General features: G+C 38.0%; 1 protein-coding gene across 1 annotated transcript in view; it reads left to right on the top strand.

Annotated features, from left to right (window-relative positions):
- The first annotated feature begins 5,659 nt into the window (after nucleotides 1–5,659).
- Nucleotides 5,660–22,861, top strand: part of SLC17A9 (solute carrier family 17 member 9) — a 679,555-nt gene continuing 662,353 nt past the window's right edge. Inside the window, exon 1 of the mRNA XM_044089907.1 lies at nucleotides 5,660–6,833. Within this exon, the coding sequence (XP_043945842.1) occupies nucleotides 6,685–6,833 (149 nt within the window). The 5' untranslated portion in view covers nucleotides 5,660–6,684. The remainder of the gene's footprint in view (nucleotides 6,834–22,861) is intronic.

The raw sequence follows: 22,861 nt of genomic DNA, 5'->3' as shown, positions 1-22,861 counted from the left end.
GCAGTTTCCTCTATTCATGTATTAGATTTTTATCTCTATGTATATGTACAGTTTTCTATATTCATGTATTTTATATTTTAATGCCATGTAGATGTAGAATTTGGGTTTTAATGCACAACCCAGACTAACCCTGTCATTGGTCATTTGTGATCAGTGTTCTACCTGGTAAACAAAATACAATAAAATACATAAAACCCTGACACTTCTTTATTTGCCGTGTGTTGCTAGTCCCCCTCCTCACATGCTTACATTCCTAGCTGACTACTCTGTTATTGTGCCAAATAGCATACTGTGCTTTCCCTGCAACTTTCACCCTGATGTGTACTTCCCAAGCTAAACAGATGCCCAGACTGTACTCATTACCATTCCTTAAATCGGAACTCTTTGCAAACAATTTCCCATTCAAATGTCTCCTGTTATACCTGTAAATTTTTAAATCAGTAATTCTACATGACAAATGGCATAGTAATTCATGTTATCCTGTCCTTAATGTAATACTATCTATGTGCTATTAATAAAGGATCTACTGTTCTTACCCTGTGAAACTTAACTCTTCTTAGCTGCTGTAGAACACTGAACCATCAACTGTACCGGAAAGTGAAGCAACACTCCCCTTGTCGCTACTCCATTTTGCTCCTTGAACTGCCTTATTCTCAACCACTCAGGCTTAAAACTCAGTTGAGGGGCTTCATTGCGAAACTCTGTAGAGAGTAAAGCTGAAGTATTGGGATAACCGTATTCAGTTTAACCTTTCAAGGTACTGCAGGAAACCCCAAGACTTGTTGCTACTCTTTCAGTGCATTACTACTAATCATGTGGCAACTGAGTAAGCACCAGATTTACCACACCTATACATGTGGTGTCCTCTCCCCCTCAGTACCAGGATTTACCCAAACCTGTGATATCTTTCTCCCTCTGGACCTTCACGTTTATTTATTAATTTATTTATTTTCCCAGCCTTTATAGGCCCAGTATAGCCATTTCCTTTCAGGGAGAAGATCCACCCCCAGGAGTAAATATGTCTGAGCCTGCCAAACAGGTCTCATTTAACTGCAACTTATGACTAAGCCTAAAGCCTGACAATCTTTTTTATTGTTAGCCAGTTTACCCCATAATTTGACCTTAATGCCCATTTGCCCACCTACTAAAGCTGAGTGGCATAATGTAAGGCTCCAAAATCTCCTTTTCTGCATGCAATCCAATAAAATGTGAATGGTGCATGATAACATGCACTTCAACTAAACATTTCATCATGTTTCAACCAGTACACTTTCACCTCATTGACTAATGCTGGGTCTCAAGACATATATCTGCAGCAGTTACCCCACTCAGTTATACTGCAAGAGCTGCTTATTGCCTTATCAAGCTTTTTTAAAACCCATTTGTATACTTTCTCTTACCTACTTCAGGTCTGCTGCAATATCATGAATCTGGCTGTCACCAGCCATGACAATACCATCAGAGGCAATAAAACTGCTATCGAAATGAGTCTCAATCTGTGATCCCCAAGAAAATAAGGGCCCTATTACTTGGAAAATAGGCTCTAGCAGTTTTAATGCATACTGCTACCCTGCATTTTTTTCCACGTTAAATAGGCTATAAACAGAAAATAATTTAAAGTTTACATTCCATTCTGAAAGTCTCTACATTGTATTGCACTATTGTAAACTTCTACCTTCAGAAGTATAAAATGTATCCTTGGTTTCCTGAAGCTTGCTAAAAACAGGAGTTATTAATTATTATTAATAATTATTATTATTTCAGATACCATTCCATATGACAGCTTGGCCTTTATTTACTGATTTCCAAAATCCAAGCAATTCAGAGTACAGGTATGCTTGCCTGCTGAACTGAAATGTAATTTATTTGCTTCAACTACTGTTGCATAGCATCAGCTTTAGTTACTCACCCTGCTGCTAGCAAAAGGTGGCAGATCACCAAAATGTATATAGACCTGACCCAAGCTCCATGAAGTGCTCCAATTAAATATATGCAGAAAAATAGACAAGTGATTTAAAGAAGTTAACAATTTATGCCCACTTATGGAATAGCACTTACCATACAATACGCTAGACAGTATACCCAAAATGTCTCAACTTACATGACAACAACTATACAATATGCTGTAACTTTCTGCCTCAAGACATAGAGGATCTTCATTCTATCAGACTGGAGAATTTTTTTTAAATCATACATGTATATGCTTGTGATGATATGGGCTGGTGCCAGTAGAGCCTGCTGGAATTCTGTAAAGAATGACATATCTTTTGAGTATCAAACTGATTTATATAAGATGCTTGTGTTACAAATGTATTAGAACTGTATGGCATTTAAATGTCAAACTAAATTGCACAAATGCTTATGTTACAAATGTATTAGAACTGCATGGCATTTTAATATCAAACTGATTTGGACAGATGTTTATGTTACAAATGAATTAGAACTGTATGGCATTTGAAAATCAAAATGTGTTTGTGAAGTTGCTACTGTTAAAAAATGCATCAACAGTGGGTCCTGCTGGACAGAGAAGGTAATACATGTGAGACTCTATGTATATATGTTAGCAAAGGACACTTGAAGAGAAGGGGTTAAACAGCTAGCTTACTTCTTACTTTAAGAAAAATACTGCTAATTGGACCACCTGTTGGGCCATGGAAGTGCATATCTCACAGCTCTGAAAAGGACTGGAGATGGCACATCTGGAAGAAGCCTTTGTTCATTAGCTCAATAAAAAGGGTGAAGGCCCCAGCCACTCCCATAAACATTAGCAAAACTTTAGATATGCATCTTATCACATCCATGCTAACAGCATGTCTCAAGCTTCAAAGGGGAATAGTATGAGATCTCAGAGTCAGGTGACCAGAAGAGGTCATTCTGTCAGCCATCTTGGAGATTTTAGGTATTACAAAGAGAAAGCTCTCAGTATTGAGCATTCTGTCTTGGGCCTAACAACAAGAAGGACCATTCACCACATCATCTGCCTTGCTCTATTAAGTAAGAGAAGAACAGTAATTCTCCTAGATTCAGTCAGGAAAATATAGAGAAACTTAGTTTAGATATTGTTTTTATTTGTATGAGTCTGCCATCAATGTTCTTTTCAATATTTCCTGTGATTTGAAATATGTGGTTTACTGTAAATATATATTCAGTATTTTCATGCTATTTTATCATTTATTATTAAATACATTTAAAACTTTTATTGTGGCTGGTCCTTTTTAGTACATATTTAACCTTTCAGAGTGCTTATATTTATTTGGTGACACTGTGTGGGCCACTCCAGAAGGCCTAGCTGTATTGGTCAACTAATACCATTTGTATTAGTATTAATATTACACAGTATAATTGGACACCCTTTGTTAAAGGCCTTAGAGAAGCTGATTGTGGAGTGTCTGGTGGCAGTGATAATTACCATATGCTCTGAGCAAAAGGGGCACAGCAGGTAAATCTGTGCCAGCCTTTCCCAGGTGTGTGTGTGTGTGTGTGTGTGTGTGTGTGTGTGTGTGTGTGTGTGTGTGTGTGTGCGGGCACGCCCGCGAGAGAGAGAGCTACTTGGAGCAGGGACACAAAGCACTGGTTTCACAGAGAGGGTGCTGGATGACTTGGCTTGGACACTCGTCTGAGGACCTAAACCTACAGCTGTACCAGTGGGGAGTCTTACTGGGGCCCTGGAGGGAGACAATTATAAAGAAATCCAGACCCCAGGCTGACTGCGTTCCCTGTTTTGTTTGCTCTTAAGGGAAATTGTACTTGGTGCAGAGAGTTGCAACAGGAAATACTGAGTGTACCCATTTGTATTCCAAGTGAACGTTCCTCTCCAGTGTCAGTGGTGAGGATTCGGGCTCCTTGATTAGTGGCCCAGTGTAGGGATGTCACAATACTTACCAGATTTCTAAGTAAATTTAGAGTACGATTTGCTTCTACCTGACTAAGCTTTATTGTTCTGTATTGCTGAATTCTTGCCACAAACTGACGTGAATATCCAAAGCAAGCACTTGTATATTACTGTGTTTGTTTCAGATTCTATATATATATATATATATATATATATATATATGTATGTATACAGGTAATTCTGAAAACATTATTTATCTTATAAAAGTGTGTGTGTGTAAGAAATTAACCGAGCATTTACCTTGTAGTAAGCACTCATGTTTAAAGTTTTAGTAATTCCCATTATTTCCAGGTACTGCTGAACTCTATTCAGGAATTTATTAATTCTTCTTCATCATTGTTTCTTTGTTGCTTACTTCTCTATTGCTTCTTCTGTTTATTACCGTGTACCACTGCTTCTTCTGTCCTCGTTCTGCTCTGCTGTTAAAAGTGATCTTGCCTGGCTACTTGTGGGTGTTTAAAACCCTTTCTCTCCCTACCCATGTACCTTTACAAAAACCCTCCCTCCCTTCCTGATCCTAACTTCCTACCTTCCTGCCCCCCTCCCTTGCATGCTATTTTCACCTCAGCAATATATAGCTGTGCCTACTATTCCTTGACACACTCCCATATTGTCCAGTCAGCAACTGCAATAGTAATACATGTTCAGCATCTGATTATGACACCATGAAAAAAATTGCAACTTACTACTAGCAATGTAATGAAGTAAACTTTAACATTAAAACCCTGGAATTCCATATACAAATGATTTTTTTTCCATTTCATTGGGAACCTTAGTTGTAATGAAGAGCTTTATGTGTGCATAGTCTGTTGGTGTGTACACAGTCAAGACAGTTTTAACAACTTGTGTTGCATGCACTAGAGAGAAAAATGACATCATTGGGACCATTCATATGCAAATAACTATATGCCATAAATCCTGTTTGTGCAGTTATGTGTGAGCCAATATACCGGAGTTCTGCAATGGGTTGGCGCTCTGTCCAGTATTAGTTTCTCTGCCTTGCACATACATCTCAACTGTACAGATGTTTGCAGAATGTTCAGATTTTGACTTCATATTTTTGGTCCATTTTAATAAAATTGTGTTTTTTTCTAGTAAATTAGTGGTAAATAATTAAAGACTGAAGTTTGAGAATAATGACAAACATTTGAGTTTCAGACTTCATGTCCTTAAGAAAATTAATGCTAATGCAAAACCTGGTATTCTATCAACTTTCTGGAAGTTTGATGGAGTAATGTTTAAAAATGATAACTATTCTGGGACCTTTGTCCCACTTTTGTATATGGCTTTGTCCAGATTTCTTATAAAATATTAACTTCAGTCACTTTTTTCAAGTGAACAGGAGTAATTTTATAAAGTGCAAGCTAGAATCTTTTCTGAATTGGCCTTTTACACAATATAATCTACTCTGTTTTACATGAAAAATAGGTTAGTAATTATTACTGTAAGTAGACTGTAACACAGTTATAAATAAGTTAGGATATGTATCCTAAAAGTTAGTCATTTCTCCCCCACAATCTACTGTTATTAAATAAGCTAGAGTCCATGCTCTGAAAGGACCCTGTCAGGCATATCTATTGCATCGAACTACCTCATGTTTATTAATAACTAGGTCCTTTCAAGAAAGGGAATCTACCTTCAGCCAAGGGAATGTAGCCACAACATGGAGAGGTATGGCATTGCGCCCACTGAGGGGCGGGATAGGATTAGTCTTTACCACGAGCCTTAACTAGTTTAAGCGGATAACAGGAGAATGAATGACGAACGTATGATGTTTAAGTCATACATTCTCGTCTATATGCCGTGTATGTATGCACGTTAGGTGGATTGGTAACGGACAGTGGTATCAATTTTTTCAAGGATGCGCTACCTATGGGCCCATGCTAAGTACTGCTGACTAGATGAAGTAGCCGTGTTTGCTTTGTTTACTTATAACGTGGCAGAACTAAACCGGAACTTCCTATGGGCCCATTCTAAATACTACTGACTAGATGAAGTAGCCGTGTTAGGCTTTGTTTACTTATAACGTGGCGGAACTAACACGGGGGATAGTAGAACAGACCTGCAACATAAGAAATACTTGCCGTTTGGAATACGAAGACAATTTCCGCTTTTTTATACTCAACAGCCCGCAATAATATACAGTGTAAAGACTGTCACGCATGACGCATTCCCTTCCGGGCCGACAATGCAAGAGATTTGACCCCGCCCATAATGTGGGGACTTGCTCGGTGTATCTCGATGTAAACCAATGATCTGCTTAAATCATTTTACCGTGGTGTTCGTAACTGGTTGTAAATAAACGCTATGCAATGGAAGGCATAGTCGTAGCTACCTGTTAGGACGAAGTTTATAAATGCTCACCAGTAGTGGCCCTTTTAATTGTATCGTAATCTTACAGACAACTAGTACTGGGAGTGAGCTTTTAAAACTTTTCGGCTGGTGAACTGCAGTATGAAAGTATGAACTGTGCTCTTACATTTCCGCATGCATCAGAGCATAATTCCCAACATGGGTGTATAGTGAGTTTAGTTACCGGCTGCCAGGTATCATCAGCACCTCCTGTCAGTTGTCTGTCTTTTTCGTAGAGTTCGAGTATTTGGTTTATAAGCTTAAGTAGAGTTTATGACATTTAGAAAATTGTGGGGTACTTAGTCCAGGATTTCGATTTGTTTTGACACAGAGAAAGCTTTCTATTTACAGATACGGGGGCAATATATTTTACTGTGGCACAGTATTTGACTAGTGGCTTTGGCAGTGTTTTCGTATGGTAAAACAGATAAAAGTCTTGAATGGCCGAAAATGTACTGCCGACTGGTGCTGCAGCTGATAATACAGAAATGGTCCTGGAGGATACACAACTGTTGCCCCTTCTCCCGTCAGCTCACTTCGGAGAGGAAGCTGACAGCTCTTCTACCGGCTCTGACTCTTACTGGTCCAGGTGAGTAAGCTTTAAATGGGGATGGAAGTTGTTATTGACAGGTATCCCAGGAGACAATTCAGAACTCTTTTTGGTGGAAGCTTTAGTTGTATTACTTTTTAGACGCCTGTCCCCGAAACAACCGGAGACGGGATACTTCTGAACTTGAAACGTCAGATAAGCTTGATAATGTGTCATTTCAATATCATTAGAGGCGCTAGTGCCTTTTAGGTTTAATCCAGGTGCATGCAGCATACCTGTCAACCTCTTAGCACAAGAAATTTGGACAAAGGAAGATATAATGTGATAACAAAGACCCCCACAATATGGGCATAGTTTAGATATTGTTCTTATAAACTTAGACACTTGCTAAAATATTTGGTTTTGCATTGGCATATATTTTCTGTAGGATATGAAATCTGAAGCTCAAATGTCTGTCTTTATTTATTGACTTAATTTCTCAATGATTTGCCAGAAAACCACACATTTTATGAGGAACACTTTGAAAACGTAAAGCAAAAATCTGGACAGTTGAGAGGTATGAGGTGCAGTCACCCTTCTATTCGTAGTAGTCAACTGTACCTCATATGAAGAACGTTCTTCATTTTGAGGCTTAAGGTCCATGTTCCTTGTATTTCTACATTGTGAGGGTCTGTCATACATTAAATAGTTGCAACTTTTTTAGTTGGTATCCACTGTAAGTGATATTGAAACACATTAATTTATTAAAGAATCTGAGTGATGGTTAGATTTTAAACATAGAACTGTTTGGAGCTTCCAACCTCTTTCTTCTAGAATCCAGTGCAGATCTTAAAATAATCGGGTACAAATACCTCAAGTCAGGTACACTGTTTACATTTTGGTAGTTCTGACTTTGAAAGTAACAGAATTAGAGGAGTAACATTTTCTGAACTAAAAGATCACTGTTAACTAATTATTTGTAGACTGTAATGCACCACTATTTTTCAGTAAATCATAGTGTTTAGGAGAGACAAAACAAATTTTGAACCAAAATCACAGATGTCCCTGGAAACCAGAGACACTTGAAAGATATGGACCAGTTATCTGATTTTTAGTATAGGTAGAAGCAAAGCAAATGCATGCAAAATGTGCCACTTTTAATCCCTTAGATAGTGTCATGAAATCAAGGCCTGTATTTGTCTCAACATTGTCTTGTAAGGGCCAGCTTGCTGAGGACCAACTGAAAGATATGAAGATGAACTGTAGAATCCAAAGGAAAGAAAAGTAGAGGAGTCCGTTCTAGACTGCTTAGCCTGAGGTTAATTGTTTAGCAGGTTTTTGGAGGACTAATGTGTTTTCCAGATCTTGCCTTGATACCAAAAGGGAAATCTAGACTGCTGCTTATTGATTATGTCCATCTATAAATGGTTTTGTCAGATGCAGACGAAGGGATTCACTAAAGTGTACTTTGACATAAATAGCTGCACCAGTCCAACCAGTTGTATGACGAGATATCTGGATGTCTGAACACAGCTTCTAGTCAATGTTAGAATTTTCTGTTGTAGTTGCCAGTTCATTTTAATGCTGTATGTTGATAGCTGCTGTGTGCCTTTGTAGCAGTATACTTCGAGGAGTTTAGGGGAACATTAAAAAAAAGACAAGCTAAGATAGTTGTTTTTGATGAATCTATTTACTGGTAAGAGAACAGACTTCCTGTATATCAGTCATGAGGATTAGTCTGGCAGCAAGGTAAATTTAGACTCTTCAAGAATTATGGCCACACCACTTACTGTGTGTTGCTTAACTTGTCCACGTCTGTTAAATCCTGTAGGAAGTGTGCAGTATTTAAGCCTCATTGCATAGGCAGTTAGTAGTAGGCACTGTTTGCATTAGTTATGTGCTAGTTTTATATTACAGGGTGTGTTCCAGCAGTCAACAAGTGGTTCTGAGAGTGACTGACTGTGAGTGTGACATAGGGTATATGTCCCTAATTTCCATCCGTATAACATTGGTATGTGTACTGTTGAGTAACTGGTATCAAGAAAACATGCGTAGTTTTATGTCTGATGTGGTATGATGTGGAGTACCTTTTGCAGTAAGCTCGTCACCTGCTCACTGTGTCTTGTAACAACTCTGTGTTGCTGCATACAGTCCATCCCTACACAATACAGATTTTAGTTCTTGTATAGTCCTGTACATGTGATTACTTTGATAGACATATAATTTGCACCTTGCTGAGTGTGTAATATCTTCCTTTATAGCAGCTTGCTGTGCATTTGTTTTGTGTAGTTTTGAACATTGCCAAAATATCTTGGCTATTTCTGCTCACCAATTCAGTTAACAGACAAATGAAAACAGGTGTGAGATGTAAATGGAGGGATCAGAAAATATAGCATTGTCTTAACTCCTTGCTCCTTAGATGTATTGCCACCTACAAATAAACGGATGGGTACAGGTGTGTTCAGCAGGCAGGAAGTATAGTTACTTCCTTATTGACATACCTGAGGTCATCTAAATTTTTGTTGAGTACAAGTCAATTAATGCATTATATGTGCAGACTAAAATCAAAAGATGTGTACACTAAAGGTGAAAATGAGCAAGGGTGGTTAATCCACAAAAGTCAGATAACTCTGCTCCATCAACAGATTCATCTATGAAGCAAGTAAACCTGAAATCCCACACTAATATCCACCACATAGTGACAATAAACAATGATATTTGTAAAAGACAAAAAGTCATATCTGTGGCACAATCTATAAATTTATCTGTGAATTGCATAAACCCAATAATTTGCAATTAAAACTTTCCACATTCTTTTATTCCCTGACAGGATTAGCACTTCTGACACAATTTACAGGCACCAGCTCCCCTCACAAATCAGAATAAATTACTGATGTCTGCCCTCAGATGGGGACATACAAAAAAAAAAAAAAAAAAAAACAAAAGTGGTGGAATAGCCAGTATAGCTGGTATAGTCATTCTTAGTCTGAACAATACCAGTACCGGAACTTTTGTGGCAAAGTTAGCAAAAAGCAGCTTTGTATCTAAAGAAGTATGCAGAGTTACTGAACTAGCTGTAGCTCACAAAATAATAACAGCTTGTTGATAACAAAATAACATAAAAATATGTTTCATTTTTTAACACAAAGGAGTTAACATGTTCAGGTGCAACAAGGCAAAAGTACTTGGAAAAGCAAAAAAAAAAACTGAATAAAATGTAAGCGTGTACCTAGTTTGTTCTTGATGGCCATCTGCATTGTTCTTAACAAGTCAGCAACTGTGCTAATTGCACATTGTTAATTCTAATGCAGTGGCAGTTGTCTTTGTAGTATATGAAATTTAAAGATGGCATGCCTCTGTCATGCACAGCCACTTAGATGTTAAAAAGTTATTAAGAGAGCATCTTGTAAAAAACAGTATGCAGAATATGCTGTATCTTCAGTAATACCTTAATAAAAGTATGTGTTGTCGAACATACAGATTTGTGGAACTAAAGTGGATGATGCTTGTCTGAAATTAATATTAGCTTTGTTAATAATATGTATAGTGGAGAACATGAAGACAGTTTGTGATTTTTCAGAATAAGAAACATTAATATTTTATCAGTGATTGGAAGTGATGTTCAAGAACATGCAGGGGCATACATGGTGGCACAGAGAAATTACATAATTCCAGTATGGCCTCAATACAAGAAGACTAAAATATTAAAAAGGGCCATTTGTACGTAATATTGACAATATATGGAGATGCAAATGAAAAGTGCCATAATGGTATGTGCTGGACAGTGGGTGTTAAGCTAATGGGCCAGATTCTAAAAGAGTTGTTCTCAATGCAAGTCTGCCCTGATTCTGAAAGACTTGCCCTCAGTTTAATGGACCAAGTCTTTTGGAATCTGGCCCAATGACTAGTATATTTTTGAACAGAAATATACATTTCTCACTTCTCTAAATATTTTCAAAGTGAAATGTCTGGAGGGTAATTTATTTATTTTTATTTTTAATTTTATTTTACATTTGTTGACCGGGATAGTCTAACTGGATTTATGCCCATTTTCAGTAGAGACCTGGGGAGATAAGCTCCAAGAGATTACTAGACTACTAACATACAGGTACTAGTTGTTGTACAGTTAAATAGTACAAATTTTAAACAGTTCAGGAATCTTCACAGTTTATACAAAAAACATGTTACAAGCATTAGATAAGATATTTTAGACTTTATGTACAAGACTTCATTAGTAACTAGAAAGTAATTGTTAAACAAATACATACTTCAAGTTTCAACAGTTCAGCAATGCTCACAGTTTAAACAATACTTGTTGCCTGCCTTAGGTAGGATGCTTTAGAATTATATGCAGAAGAATTTAACTAGGTATTTTAAATTATCTCTGTTAGGATAAGATATGTTTTTGCCAAGGATAGGCCTTGATCTAAAAAGACACAGAGCAGTAATTAGGTCTAAGAGATGGTATTTGGGAATATAGTATGAGATTAGTCTGGATTTGTACAGGGACATAACCAATGGGTTTTAAAATAGAGTTCAGATTGTGTTTAAAAAGTGTAAATGAAGGCAGTGATGTAAGTTCATGGGGGAGTTGGTTCCAATACTTTCCAACTGCATTTGAGAACAGAGCATCTCCTGCCATGTTATTAGATTTACATGTTGATACAAGTAGTTTATTAGATGAGCGTAAAGTTGAAAGGTTCTTTTATTGGGTAATGAGACTTGCAAGTATTGGGGTATTGGTAGGTTGGAAAACGGTTTTGTGCGCAATGGTGAGTTGTTTAAAGTGAATCTGATTCAGAAGCTCTAACCAGCCTAATTCTTTCAGATTATGGCAGTGATGGGTCCTAAAGGAGGAAGCAGTAGCAAATCTGGCAATGCTATGGTAAGCGTTGGCTAGCTTGTTAAGGTTATTTTTTGACAAGTTAGTATATACAGAAGAAGCCTAGAGAAGTGTGGAGATAAGGTGGGAATAGACAATAGTGGTTCTGGCTAGTGGAGAGAGAAAGGGTTTTATCCTATAGAGGGAGCCTAATTTCCTGTTGACAGTTTTTATGGTATTGTTGATATGGATTTCAAAGTTCAGGTTGTTATCAATGGTTACCCCTAGAAGTTTAATTGTTGGATCGGGAGATATGAGTGTACCATTATTGGATATATAGAACACCATGGACTCTTTGTTTTTTTTGTGTTCTTGCCAAACCAAGTGTTATAGGTTCTGGTAACTATTCACAAAAACTATTCAATTTAGAAAGTAGATTTATTCTTAATTTTGGTACTCTTATGCCCAAGGGATTGAATTTAGAAATGAATATTACTTTATAAATTATTTTATAAAGTATTTAATTTATATTTTGTACCTATAGCTTCAGTAGTTTATTCTGTATTTTGTGAATGAGAAATATTTAAGAAACTGGATCAAATTGTCTTTGCACTAAATTTGCATATTTAATTGCACAATTATTCAATTTAGTAAGTGTATAAAAAGATGCAGCAGTTTGTATTTTATTATTCCTGTGAAGGCTTTCTATAACCGAGGTACCAGAAGACAATAAATCATTTTGCTGTACCCTGGCTTCTGTTTATGGTGTTCTATACTCTACATTTCGTGGTTTTTTATATGTACCATTATTGGATAAGACTGAAAAGTCCATTGGGAGTGATTTACGGGTAGGAGTGAAAAGGAGGAGTTTGTTTTTTGGGGGGGGGGGTTCAAGAGGAGGCAGCATTGTAGAAACCAATTTTCTGTTTTATTGAACATTGTCTGAGTTAGTCTGTAGTTGGGATTGAGATTTAGCTGAGCAGGTTATTGTCGAATCATCTGCATATTGTACACAGTTAGTTAAAGGAATAGCTAGGTTGAGGTCATTGATAAATATTGAGAAAAGGGGAGCCCAATATAGAGCCCTGAGGAACACCTAGGGTAACTGGGAGATGGGATGAGAAGTTGTTGCCCCATAGCACTGCCTGCTGTCTATTATCAAGGTAGGACTGGAAACATTTTATAGGTTCATAGGTAGATACTAGGCTATCTGCCCTAGGGCATTTATAAGCCCAGCCAGAGGGTATTTGGCTTCTGCCTCCCTATTAAATTAGCCTACTGTGCCTCTGTAAAGTAGGTCACAGAAGGTACCCTTTTAAGATTAGTTTACTGTGCCTCTGTCTAGCATGGACACAGGAGAGATCCCAGGGGTGAATTTACGATTTCCCATCCACACGTCCAAATTTGCTTGAAGAGGGTCAGCGAGGGGCTATGTCTAACATGAATTGGGATTATATTCCAGAGTGAGGGGAGCCTCTGGGAAATGAATCTGAATTATAGTCTTTGTGCCCAGAGAGAAGGATTTTAGAATATTGAGAAGTGGTGGTTGACCATGTCGAATGCTTTTGAAAGGTCAATGAAAAGTGCTGAAGAGAGAAGATTGTTATTACGGGTTTTATTGATGCTGTCAGTGAAGGATAGGAGTGCAGTTGTTGTACTGTGGAAAGGCCTGAAGCCATGTTGAGATTTGGCCAGTAAATTGTTCTGGAATAGGTGGTCTAGTAACTGTCTGTCTGTGGATGCACTTTTCCATTATTTTAGCTAATGGGGAAAGTAGAGCTATGGGACGATAGTTAGAATATTCTCTGGAGTTTCCACCCTTGTGTAGGGGGATAATGTAGGAGATTTTCCAGATGGTGGTAATAGCGTTTTCTTGTATGGTTCTATTTATCAGCAATGATACAGGATAAGCTATGACTTTGGCTGCCTTTTGCAGGTATTCAGCAGGTAGCTGGTCAGTTGAGGGGGTAGTAGATTTTAGTTTACTTAAGAGGTTGTAGATGAGGGAAGTAGGGACAGGTTGCAGGTTTAGAGTTGGGAGAGAGTTAGTAGTATTGGTTGGAAGGACAGAGCTATCAGCTGTTAGTTGATTAGCAAGTGTTTGGATGGTCTCCGTGAAGAAGGTCAACAAATGTAAAATAAATAAAAATTCATGCTAATGCAAAACCTGGTATTCTATCAATTTTCCGAAAGTTTGTAAGAGCAACATTTAAAAATTATACCTATTCTGGGAATTTTGCCCCACATTTATATATGGTTTTGTCCAGATTTCTTATAAAATATTAACTTCAGTCACTTTTTCAGGTGAACAGGAGTAATTTTATAAAGTGCAAGCTAGAATCTTTTTTTCTGAATTGGCCTTTTACACAATATAATCTACTCTGTTTTAAATGAATAATAGGTTAGTAATTATTACTGTAAGTAGACTGTAACAGTTATAAATAAGTTAAAATATGTATCCTAAAAGTAGTAATTTCTCCCCCACAGTCTACTGTTACTAAATAAACTAGAGTCCATGCTCTGAAAGGACCCTGTCAATCATATGTATTGCATCAAACTACCTCATGTTTATTAATAACTAGGTCCTTTCAAGAAAGGGAATCTACCTTCAGCCAAGGGAATTTAGCCACAACCCGGCTGTGGATGGAATCCTATGTATTAATTCCGTCTTATGATGTGAATGCTACAGGATAATGGCAGCAACACCGGAAAATTGGAGCTCCAAAACAGATTTGTAAATCCTAGCGAAGTAATTCAAGCTCATATTATGACCTCTTTAAAAAACTGTTTTCCTTCTGTTGTATAATTTTAGAACATTTTAACTTTTCTTTTCCTCTCAAATATGTTTTAGAACTTTTTTAACATCAGTTTTCAATGTACGTGGTATAATTGTGTATTGATGCTGCTTAATTGCTGTTGTAATATTCCTCTCTTCTTTTAAGTTTTGCCTGAATAGTTTCTGTAGCAGTGAAGTAATTGACACTCTTCAAACTACTGCTATTTAAGCATTGTCATGTGCACATAGTGATACATGATGAAGCATTGTTTGACAATGAAAAAGTATTTATGCATATATTTTTGTATTGTTAATACATTCCCGTAGTTCCTAAGCTTGGATTACTTCTTTGCTGATATAACTGCTAGCAAGTGGATGAATGACTTTGCATGTCATGCATCTGTCAGGTAAGTGTCAAAATGTGCACAGTGTTGTATTCTTTTCCCTCATTTTACAGGAAGTGCTTTATTCATAAATTGCTAATTATAACGTTAGGATTCCGTTGGTGTTCTAAGTGTACCACTGTGAAGCTTGGGTTATGCTGCACAAGTGCTGTTTTACTCTCTCCCATAGCCTTTACAGTTATTAGTATAGCAATGGTTGTAAGGGGTGTAGTTTTAGAAATAGATTGTGTCAGAAAAGCTACATAGGAAGCAAAACTACTTTTAGAAAGGGCTGCAAAAGAAGCAGAGTTACATGAATTCTTTTCTGTTTGCACTGCAAGTTCTGGAAGATGATTTGTGTTATTATGTCATGTGATGTTCTTGATACTGATCCAGAAGTCATTTCCATTGCTTTTCATATTGTCAGGAGCAAGTATGCAGTCATGCTCGTGTTAGCATTGGTTAGTAGAAATGGAAGTCTGAGACCATGCCAGAATATTTATACATTTTTTTCTTAATTTTGTTGTGCTTCCAATGTAGTAAGAGAACTGAGATTTCAGAACTTGTAGGACAGAAATTACATATCTGGCTCTGGATGGAAAGCTAGCCGAGAAGGTGGAAAAAAAAGTAGCAGGCTAAGTGTGTGCTTGTGGTTTGAAATAGAAGAATCCAGTCCATGCTGACTGTCTGAAAAGAAACGGTGCAGGGAGGAGGATCTCCAGTGAAAGCATGGAGGTGGGCTAAGGAAGGTAGGCATTTAGAGCACGAGACAGTTTTAAACATGTGATTGGCTGTCACATCATAAAGATAAGTATTATTGTTCTGTTTCCAGTCTAACTGGATAAGATAGGTGAGAGGGAGAGACCAGGAGTTCACTAGTAACATTTGTGACTTATGGCGAAAGGAGACCTGCAGCAGGAAAATGGGAAGCAGATTATGTGTGACTGTGGAAATCCTTTAAGTAAAGGAAGACATGATGCAAGCTGTTTTGATCATCTATTTTTTCTACTTGGGTGCAAGAAATATGCTGTTACTTCTGGAGAGGCCTGCTTAGGTGCTACTATGAATAAATCACATTTTAATGAGCAGTATTGCAGCACATAGGGTAATTGGCTATGCTTAAAATTGCCCACAAGGGCAGTTAGCCTAGTACTAATCTGTTAACCTATTTGTATGGTTAAAGGTGTAAGTGGATGCAAAATTATGAGTACAGAACGTAACTGAATCTGTGAGAAGTACTCCACTAGAGAATGTATCCCATTCTCTACCCCACAGCTTTCTGCTTTATTAGCTGCTTTTGTTTGGTCTAGAACTGTAGGATAATTAGTTAAAGTGGTGCATTGTGGTTAGTGGCACAGTTAGCAGCTTGGAAACGTTTTATGCACCAAAAAGCCAGTGTTGGTAGTTCTAATTGTTCGATCAACTGGAATTCTGCTAGTAAACCATTATATACTTTGTATCCAAGAATAGATCCCTGGCTGTAGAAGTTTCCTGCCTTCCTTTCTCACATCCTTTTCTCTTTAACTTTTTTGTTCTGTTGGTCACAAATGACTATAGCAGTACATACATCTGACATTCTGTGCTGATCAGTCTTAATTTTTGTAGCTGCAATCCTGTCTCTTCTGTAGCTGAAGTGCTACACTAAGATTCAGGACCAATCACTTTTCTTTTTCATACCTCCTGTGTCTTGGATGATCCAGTTCATCCTTTTCAAACTCTAGGACGTGTACTACATGTTCAAGCCAGCTCACAATAAAATAAACATACATTTACATAAAAGAAAACAAAACATGCTAACATGTTCACAGTTTCAAACATTATTTATCACGTATGTTCTTTTATGCAGCTGTCATCAGTCCAGCATTAATTGATCAATTCTTGCTTTCCCTTAAACTTCACTCCTCCTCCAAAACATTATTCTGCATATATTGTGCCCACTCTTAAAGATCCTGCCTCCAGTTCTTTTATCCCTGTTGCAATATTCACTACTATATACAGTCGGTTACGATTTTGATTTCTAGTAATTGTTGTTTGGCAGCCACCATTATTAAACGTAGCAAGGCCTTACTGTGTCTTGGTAATTCAGATTCTGTAGCCCAGTTAAAAAAATAATTTATTTTTGTTACAGCCATTTGCTCACCCAATATTTCTGAAAGAGTACTCTGTAGAGAATTTTTAAAGTCTGCCAACTCATTGCGCTCCCAAAGTATATGTTCCCAAGTACCTCTTTCTTCACCGTCACATCTCCAACATTTTCCATCTGCATGAGGAAAAATTCTTTAGAGTCTGCTTGGGGTATAATAATGCAAACGCTTCCATGCAAAAATCTTACATATTCTAGACTTGTTACATATTTGGGAAGTATACATATGTCCTCCCATTGTTTCCTTTTCAGTTGCTTATTCAATTTCTTTTCCCAGTCTTTTCTAACCTCTGATTGATTCCTATAGTTGGAGTGCAATATTTTATATGTCCTAGTACAATATTTTATATGCCCTACTAATTATCCCTTTTTTAACAGCAGCTTCTGTTCCAGACTCAGCTGGAAAACTCGACCAAAATATGTCTTTCACTTAGGATTTCCCCACCTTTTTCTCTGTGCCTATACTTGATATCAATTCCTGATAGGGGGGAAGGCAGTCTAGTCTCTAGCCTGCAGTCTAAATGTCTTCTTGACCCCTTCCCACTCTGTTACCTTTCCCTCTCGTTATTCACTTCCAATACTTTGGTTCCTTTGCCAGTTTACTGTAGTAAATTACAGCCCCCCCTTGGCTGTTCTCCGTAGACCTAATTGCAGTCATCTCTGTTGACTCTACTTTCTCCATTTTTCTGTTGCTTTAGTTCTTAGAATATTTTCTGCTGCTTTATGAATATAATATTCTGTATGGCTGATGTTCTCCATAATCCCACTATGTCCTTATTTCTTGAATCCCCCTCCCCCCCGCTTCATCATTAACCCTTTCCAGTTTGAATTATAGCTTTCTTCTTGTGTTATATAGATGAGCCTTAACTGTATAGCTGAATAATATCCCTTCAAATCGAGTAATCAAAAAACACATTGTTCTTTTTGGATGGATCAGCTCATTCCATTTGCCCTGTTCGTTCCCCTTCTTAGGTAAAATCCTTCAACTCTCTATTAATTACTGTCCACACTGGTTGACAAAAATATGCCTGAAACTAAAGGGACTAAAAATTTTCACTGCTTGTATCTTGCTATCAGTTTCTCAGTTTCTGTATTATCTTTTGTTTGCTCTGTTCCCACATATCTGTAGCTGACATACCCAAATCTTTTAATCTATATTTCCAAATACTCCATTTTCCATCATGTCCGCATAAGATTGGGTAGTGCTGAACCAATTCATGTGTGGATACATAATTTTCAGTTATAGTCTTTGTTTTGTCTTTATTAAATTTTTTATCTCAAAAAGACTTGAAACTGTCTCAGAATATTCCACAACACTGAGATGTCTTTTTCTGGTTTTATCAGGTACAAAATAACATTGTCTGCAAATAAAGCCAACTTTCGAATTTCTGAGTCCCTTATTTTCTGTGCCAACAGCTCTAAATGCAACACAAATAACAAATGGGAAAGAAGTTACCCCTGTCTGGTTCCTCTGTTTAGACATAACATAGAAGAACGTTTCCACTTTAATTTTTGCCTACGATCCCTCACATATCGTCCTAATTAACCTTATCATTATATCAGGGAATGCAAATGCTTTCATTGTCCTACTAATAAAATCCCAGTTTACTTTGTCAAATGATTTCTCTGTGTCGATACCCACGAACAACAGCAGTATTTTCTTACATTCTACTTCGCTCTGGATCGTCATTGGTATATAAATGTTATTAAACGCTTGTCTTCTCTCCACAAAGCCACATTGATCCATAGCTATCAATCTTGGCAACACATTTGCTATTCTTTTAGCCATTGTAGACATAAGCACTTTATAGTCATGATTTAAAATTGAAATAGGCCTTTATGAAGCTAGGTCTGATGGGTCTTTACCATCTTTAGGTATTACAGCCACCACAACTTTCTTCCAGGATGTTGGTGCTTCCCCTCCTTTTAAAATACTGTTAAACAAAACCTTCTAGATCTTTATCACTTTCTTCCTTGCTTCCAGAAGCTAACTGTTTTTGTCACATATGTTGTGCTTTAGCTGCGTCTCTTGCTCCTTTTTTAAGAGTATAGTACCTTTGGTGAAAGTTACTGTTGGTTGCATTTTGTTTCCAGGTTTTCTAGGCATTGTCTCTCTACGTTTATTAAAAGGTCTGAGCTTACATTTATTAAAAGGTCTGACTCTAGCAAACTATATCTCTTTGTCACCTTGCACTAGGGAAAAAAAAAAGTACACCTCTTTGTAGCCTCAATTTACATTTTCCCTCCTTCATCACTATCTACTGTACAAAAAACAATCTTTAAAAAATGTCCTTATGGTATTCTTAAAACAAATCACCTGACATACCTCATAAAATAAGACTCCAGTTCAACTTAGAACATCTTGTTAAGGAGCCCACCAAACCCAACCTTGTAACATTATAAAGACTTCCCCACCTGACATAACCTTAAAGAAAGATGTACTACAGAGCAGGTTCTCCCTAATAACTTCAGTGATCACTTCCATGTTATTTCCACATGGTTGTACAAAACTTCAGAAGCCACCCCCCCCCCCCTCCAAAAAAAAAAAGTGTTGTAGAGTGAACATTCCTGAAACATGTGGATAGTAACCGGGCTTTTGACCAACATGTGTCTAAGGTAGTAAGGAAGTCATTCAACTTGTATAAACTAGGGCATGGAGTATAGGTCCAGGGTGTTCATCACCAGACCCATCACTGAGTACAATGCACCTTCTTTACATGCCTGACCAGTCACATGCAGCAGCTGAAATACCCACAGAGTTTCCTCATAAAAGAAATACAGGGTGTAAACAACATGAACTATGTAGACTGCCTCAAAGTCCTCTCTCTATACTTGGCCTCTGTACTTAGCATACAAGGCATCCTTGGACACGTCTCTGACCTTTGCACATCTGCAAAACCAATAGCCACAGAACTACAGATCTGAGGACTTGAACTGTGCTTGCAACATAAATCAGACATGCTGAAGGGACAGATATGTGTCTCAAAGAATTCCCCTCCTCTGGAATAGGCTTCCCATCCATGTGGAGCAGAGTTCTTTTCTAACTCTATTCAAGCATAACTTGGACCAGTGGATGGGAAATTGGAAATTCACCGCAGGTCAAGGACCTATTCCTCTACTCGTCAGAGGCAGTCTGTAAATCATACACTAGCTTACATGTACCCCTTAAAATAAACTCCATGGCTCAGTAAACCTGCGGGATACATTTGGGACACATGGCTAGACTTGTAAAGACCCCGGTGTTCATTAGCCTAGTGTACACCTATGAACCAAATACTACACTGGCAGCCATAGACTGGATACCCCTCTACAACATCCTTGACCCTGCCACAACCCTTTCCTTGTTTTACCTTGTGAAACTCTGTGTAAATTCACACTGGAATACGTGCACGCATAATAAATAAGTGTCCCAGTAGTACATGTGAAAGATGAAGCAAGTCAGAGTCCTAAACACTTTGTTTGAGGGGGGTGCTGAACTGTAGGCAGAATATTCCCCATTAAGGGTTGCTGCCACAACAACAAATTTTATGCTGGGTGACTTTACCAGTATATCCCAGTTCAAATATAAATGAAGGGTCCAGTCTGTTGTTCTTGTCATAGAGACAATCATATTAGGGTTCTTCTAAGTCTCCCTGACTATCAAGGAAACCATTTTGTCCACTGTGGACACCAGTGAAGAAGCTGAAAGAGGAGATCAGAAAACTTCCTTTAGAATCCTTTGAGGGAATGAAGGGGGTGTGGTTAAAGAGCCACACTCTTCCCAAACCCAAAGTTGTTCAAAGGAGATGATGATTATAATCTCTCTCATCCACATCATTAGTGTCCAAGACAGCAGACTCCAAGGGGAAGTTGAGATGTTTCCTTCTACATTTCTGCCACCTTGGGTTAGTTGGTGAGGAGGCATCCGAGACTGAAGAATCAAGGAGAGACCAGACCAATTTGATAAGGTCTACTCACAGCTGCCATTCTTGTAAGACTACAGCTATGAAATGCTGTAGGTTCAAGATTGAGAGGGGGCTTGGTAGGAAACTGGGACTGTAGCCAATGCTAGTGGAAGACCTTCCACCACAAGCTGCAGTGCCACTGTCGGAAGCCTGTCTGCCTTTGGAGGCAGCAATGCTGAGAGTCATTCTGGTACTGAAATGGTTCAGACACCAAACAAGCCAGTGGACTCTATCAAGGGTCTGTCAATACAGACCTCAGTGCTGAGATATCTAAGGCCAATAATGCTAAGGTCTGAAATGGTGCTATCACTCTTCTTGAGCCATTGACACTAAGCCACATAATCAAAGAGAAACTCTGCATTAAAGGAATCGGCACAAGAATAACTGCATCCTTGAGCAACAGCTACTGCAGCAACCTCTCTTTACCCAACTTCCTTTTAAGTCAGTGGCTAATGAGTGATGTTTTCTAGAACTGGCCCGCAGGCTCTTTTAAACATTCCCCATCATCCACAAGTTTATTCACAGATTAAAGAACAAGAAGACTGAAGATATCTATGGCCATTTTCTTTTGTTATTCTTTTCATGGTAAATCTGTCTATTTCTGTTAGTCCATTCCACTGGGGCTGTTGCCTCATCTGGTGCCTTCTTCAAGGGGTTGGACACCAATTCCATCCTTGAGACTGCTACTTGGTCTTCAGTGCATACCTTTATTAAGCATTATAAGTTGAATATGGTTTCTAGGACCAGAGCAAGTTTTACTGAAACCATTTTATGTGGATTTGCTGAGTGCTCTTCTCTGCCTTCCACTTCCTATTTTGTTTCTTGCACTTTTTTGCTGTACCTTCTTTGATGAGTACTGCAACAGTGATATAGCCTCATTACGCAGTACAGTTGTGTAAAATCTTACCATAACAGTATATGTCCTTCTCTTCACTGTTGCAGTATTCGCTCCCTCCCTTCAACCCCCTCTTGTTTGTTCTGCATTTTTTCCTTCTGGATGCGCATGGACTCCTTTGTCCTCTTGGTGAGTGTTCTCTTATGGGGTAATTCAGTTCTTGATAGTTGCATCCATACATCCTTTTTATGCCCTACGTTGTATGTGGGGAGCATAAATGTGATATACGGTGCATACAAGATCGCTTTTTTATACTGGCTGATCATTGAGTTGCCCAGGACGGAACATCCCTTCTTTGGTGACTACTGCAACAGTGAAGAGAAGGACATGTACTATTATGGCAAGATTTTACACAGCTGTACTTCATCTTGCATGACCTAGTCTGTCTACTTCAACAGGTAGAATTAGCTGCCACAGGCACTAGTCAGCTTGGCACTATTAAAACTCTTCCCATAGTTCTCATTATATTCAGTGCCTTTACTATCTCATTTGCTGCTGAACAGCTTGCTGCTAGAGACAGATTCTGGCTATTTTAGAGTTATTTGCAGTCTTTTTCATTAGTTTTCTCTTAAGCCTTCTCTTTCTTATTATGTTCTCTTTGGAGTGGTTTCAGGTCAGAGTCTTCTATTTTCTTGTCCAAGTAAGAGTTTGCTCATTTGCTGCCCCTACAATTTAGGCTAAAGTACTTATTCTGTCTAAATGTTGTGGAGTTTTGACTTTGCTGGTGCTTCCTCTTGGCATTGTGTGTGGGTTGCTCATAGGTTTTCTGTTCTTGGTTGTTGTATTGTCATTTTTCTTCATGGCGGATAATAAAAATAAACAAGAGAAGTATTTTGCTTTCAAAAAAGTGTGGAGATAAAATTCCACAATAGGGTAAACACGGTTTATATGCAACATGTTTAAGTGTGAACATTTAAATTCAGAGTGTTCTTTCTGTACAGTGTTAGAAACTAATTCTAAAAGCTTTTCGCAATGATAATCTTTTGTTGATCTTAATGTGTATAAAATCCAAATGAGGGAAAAGTGTAAAGTGGAGAATGAGGGGTCTTCCAAGTCTTCCCTTGCTTTTTCTAAGGTTCCAAGACCCAGACCTCCTTGAGTCATGTCTGTTTAATCCGCTTCCTC

Source organism: Protopterus annectens, chromosome 12.part0 (assembly GCF_019279795.1).
Source record: "Protopterus annectens isolate FY-2018-M chromosome 12.part0, PAN1.0, whole genome shotgun sequence".
NCBI classification, from domain to species: Eukaryota; Metazoa; Chordata; order Ceratodontiformes; family Protopteridae; genus Protopterus; species Protopterus annectens.
Note: the sequence above shows the minus strand (reverse complement) of the source record. Positions and strands in the feature narration are given on the sequence as shown.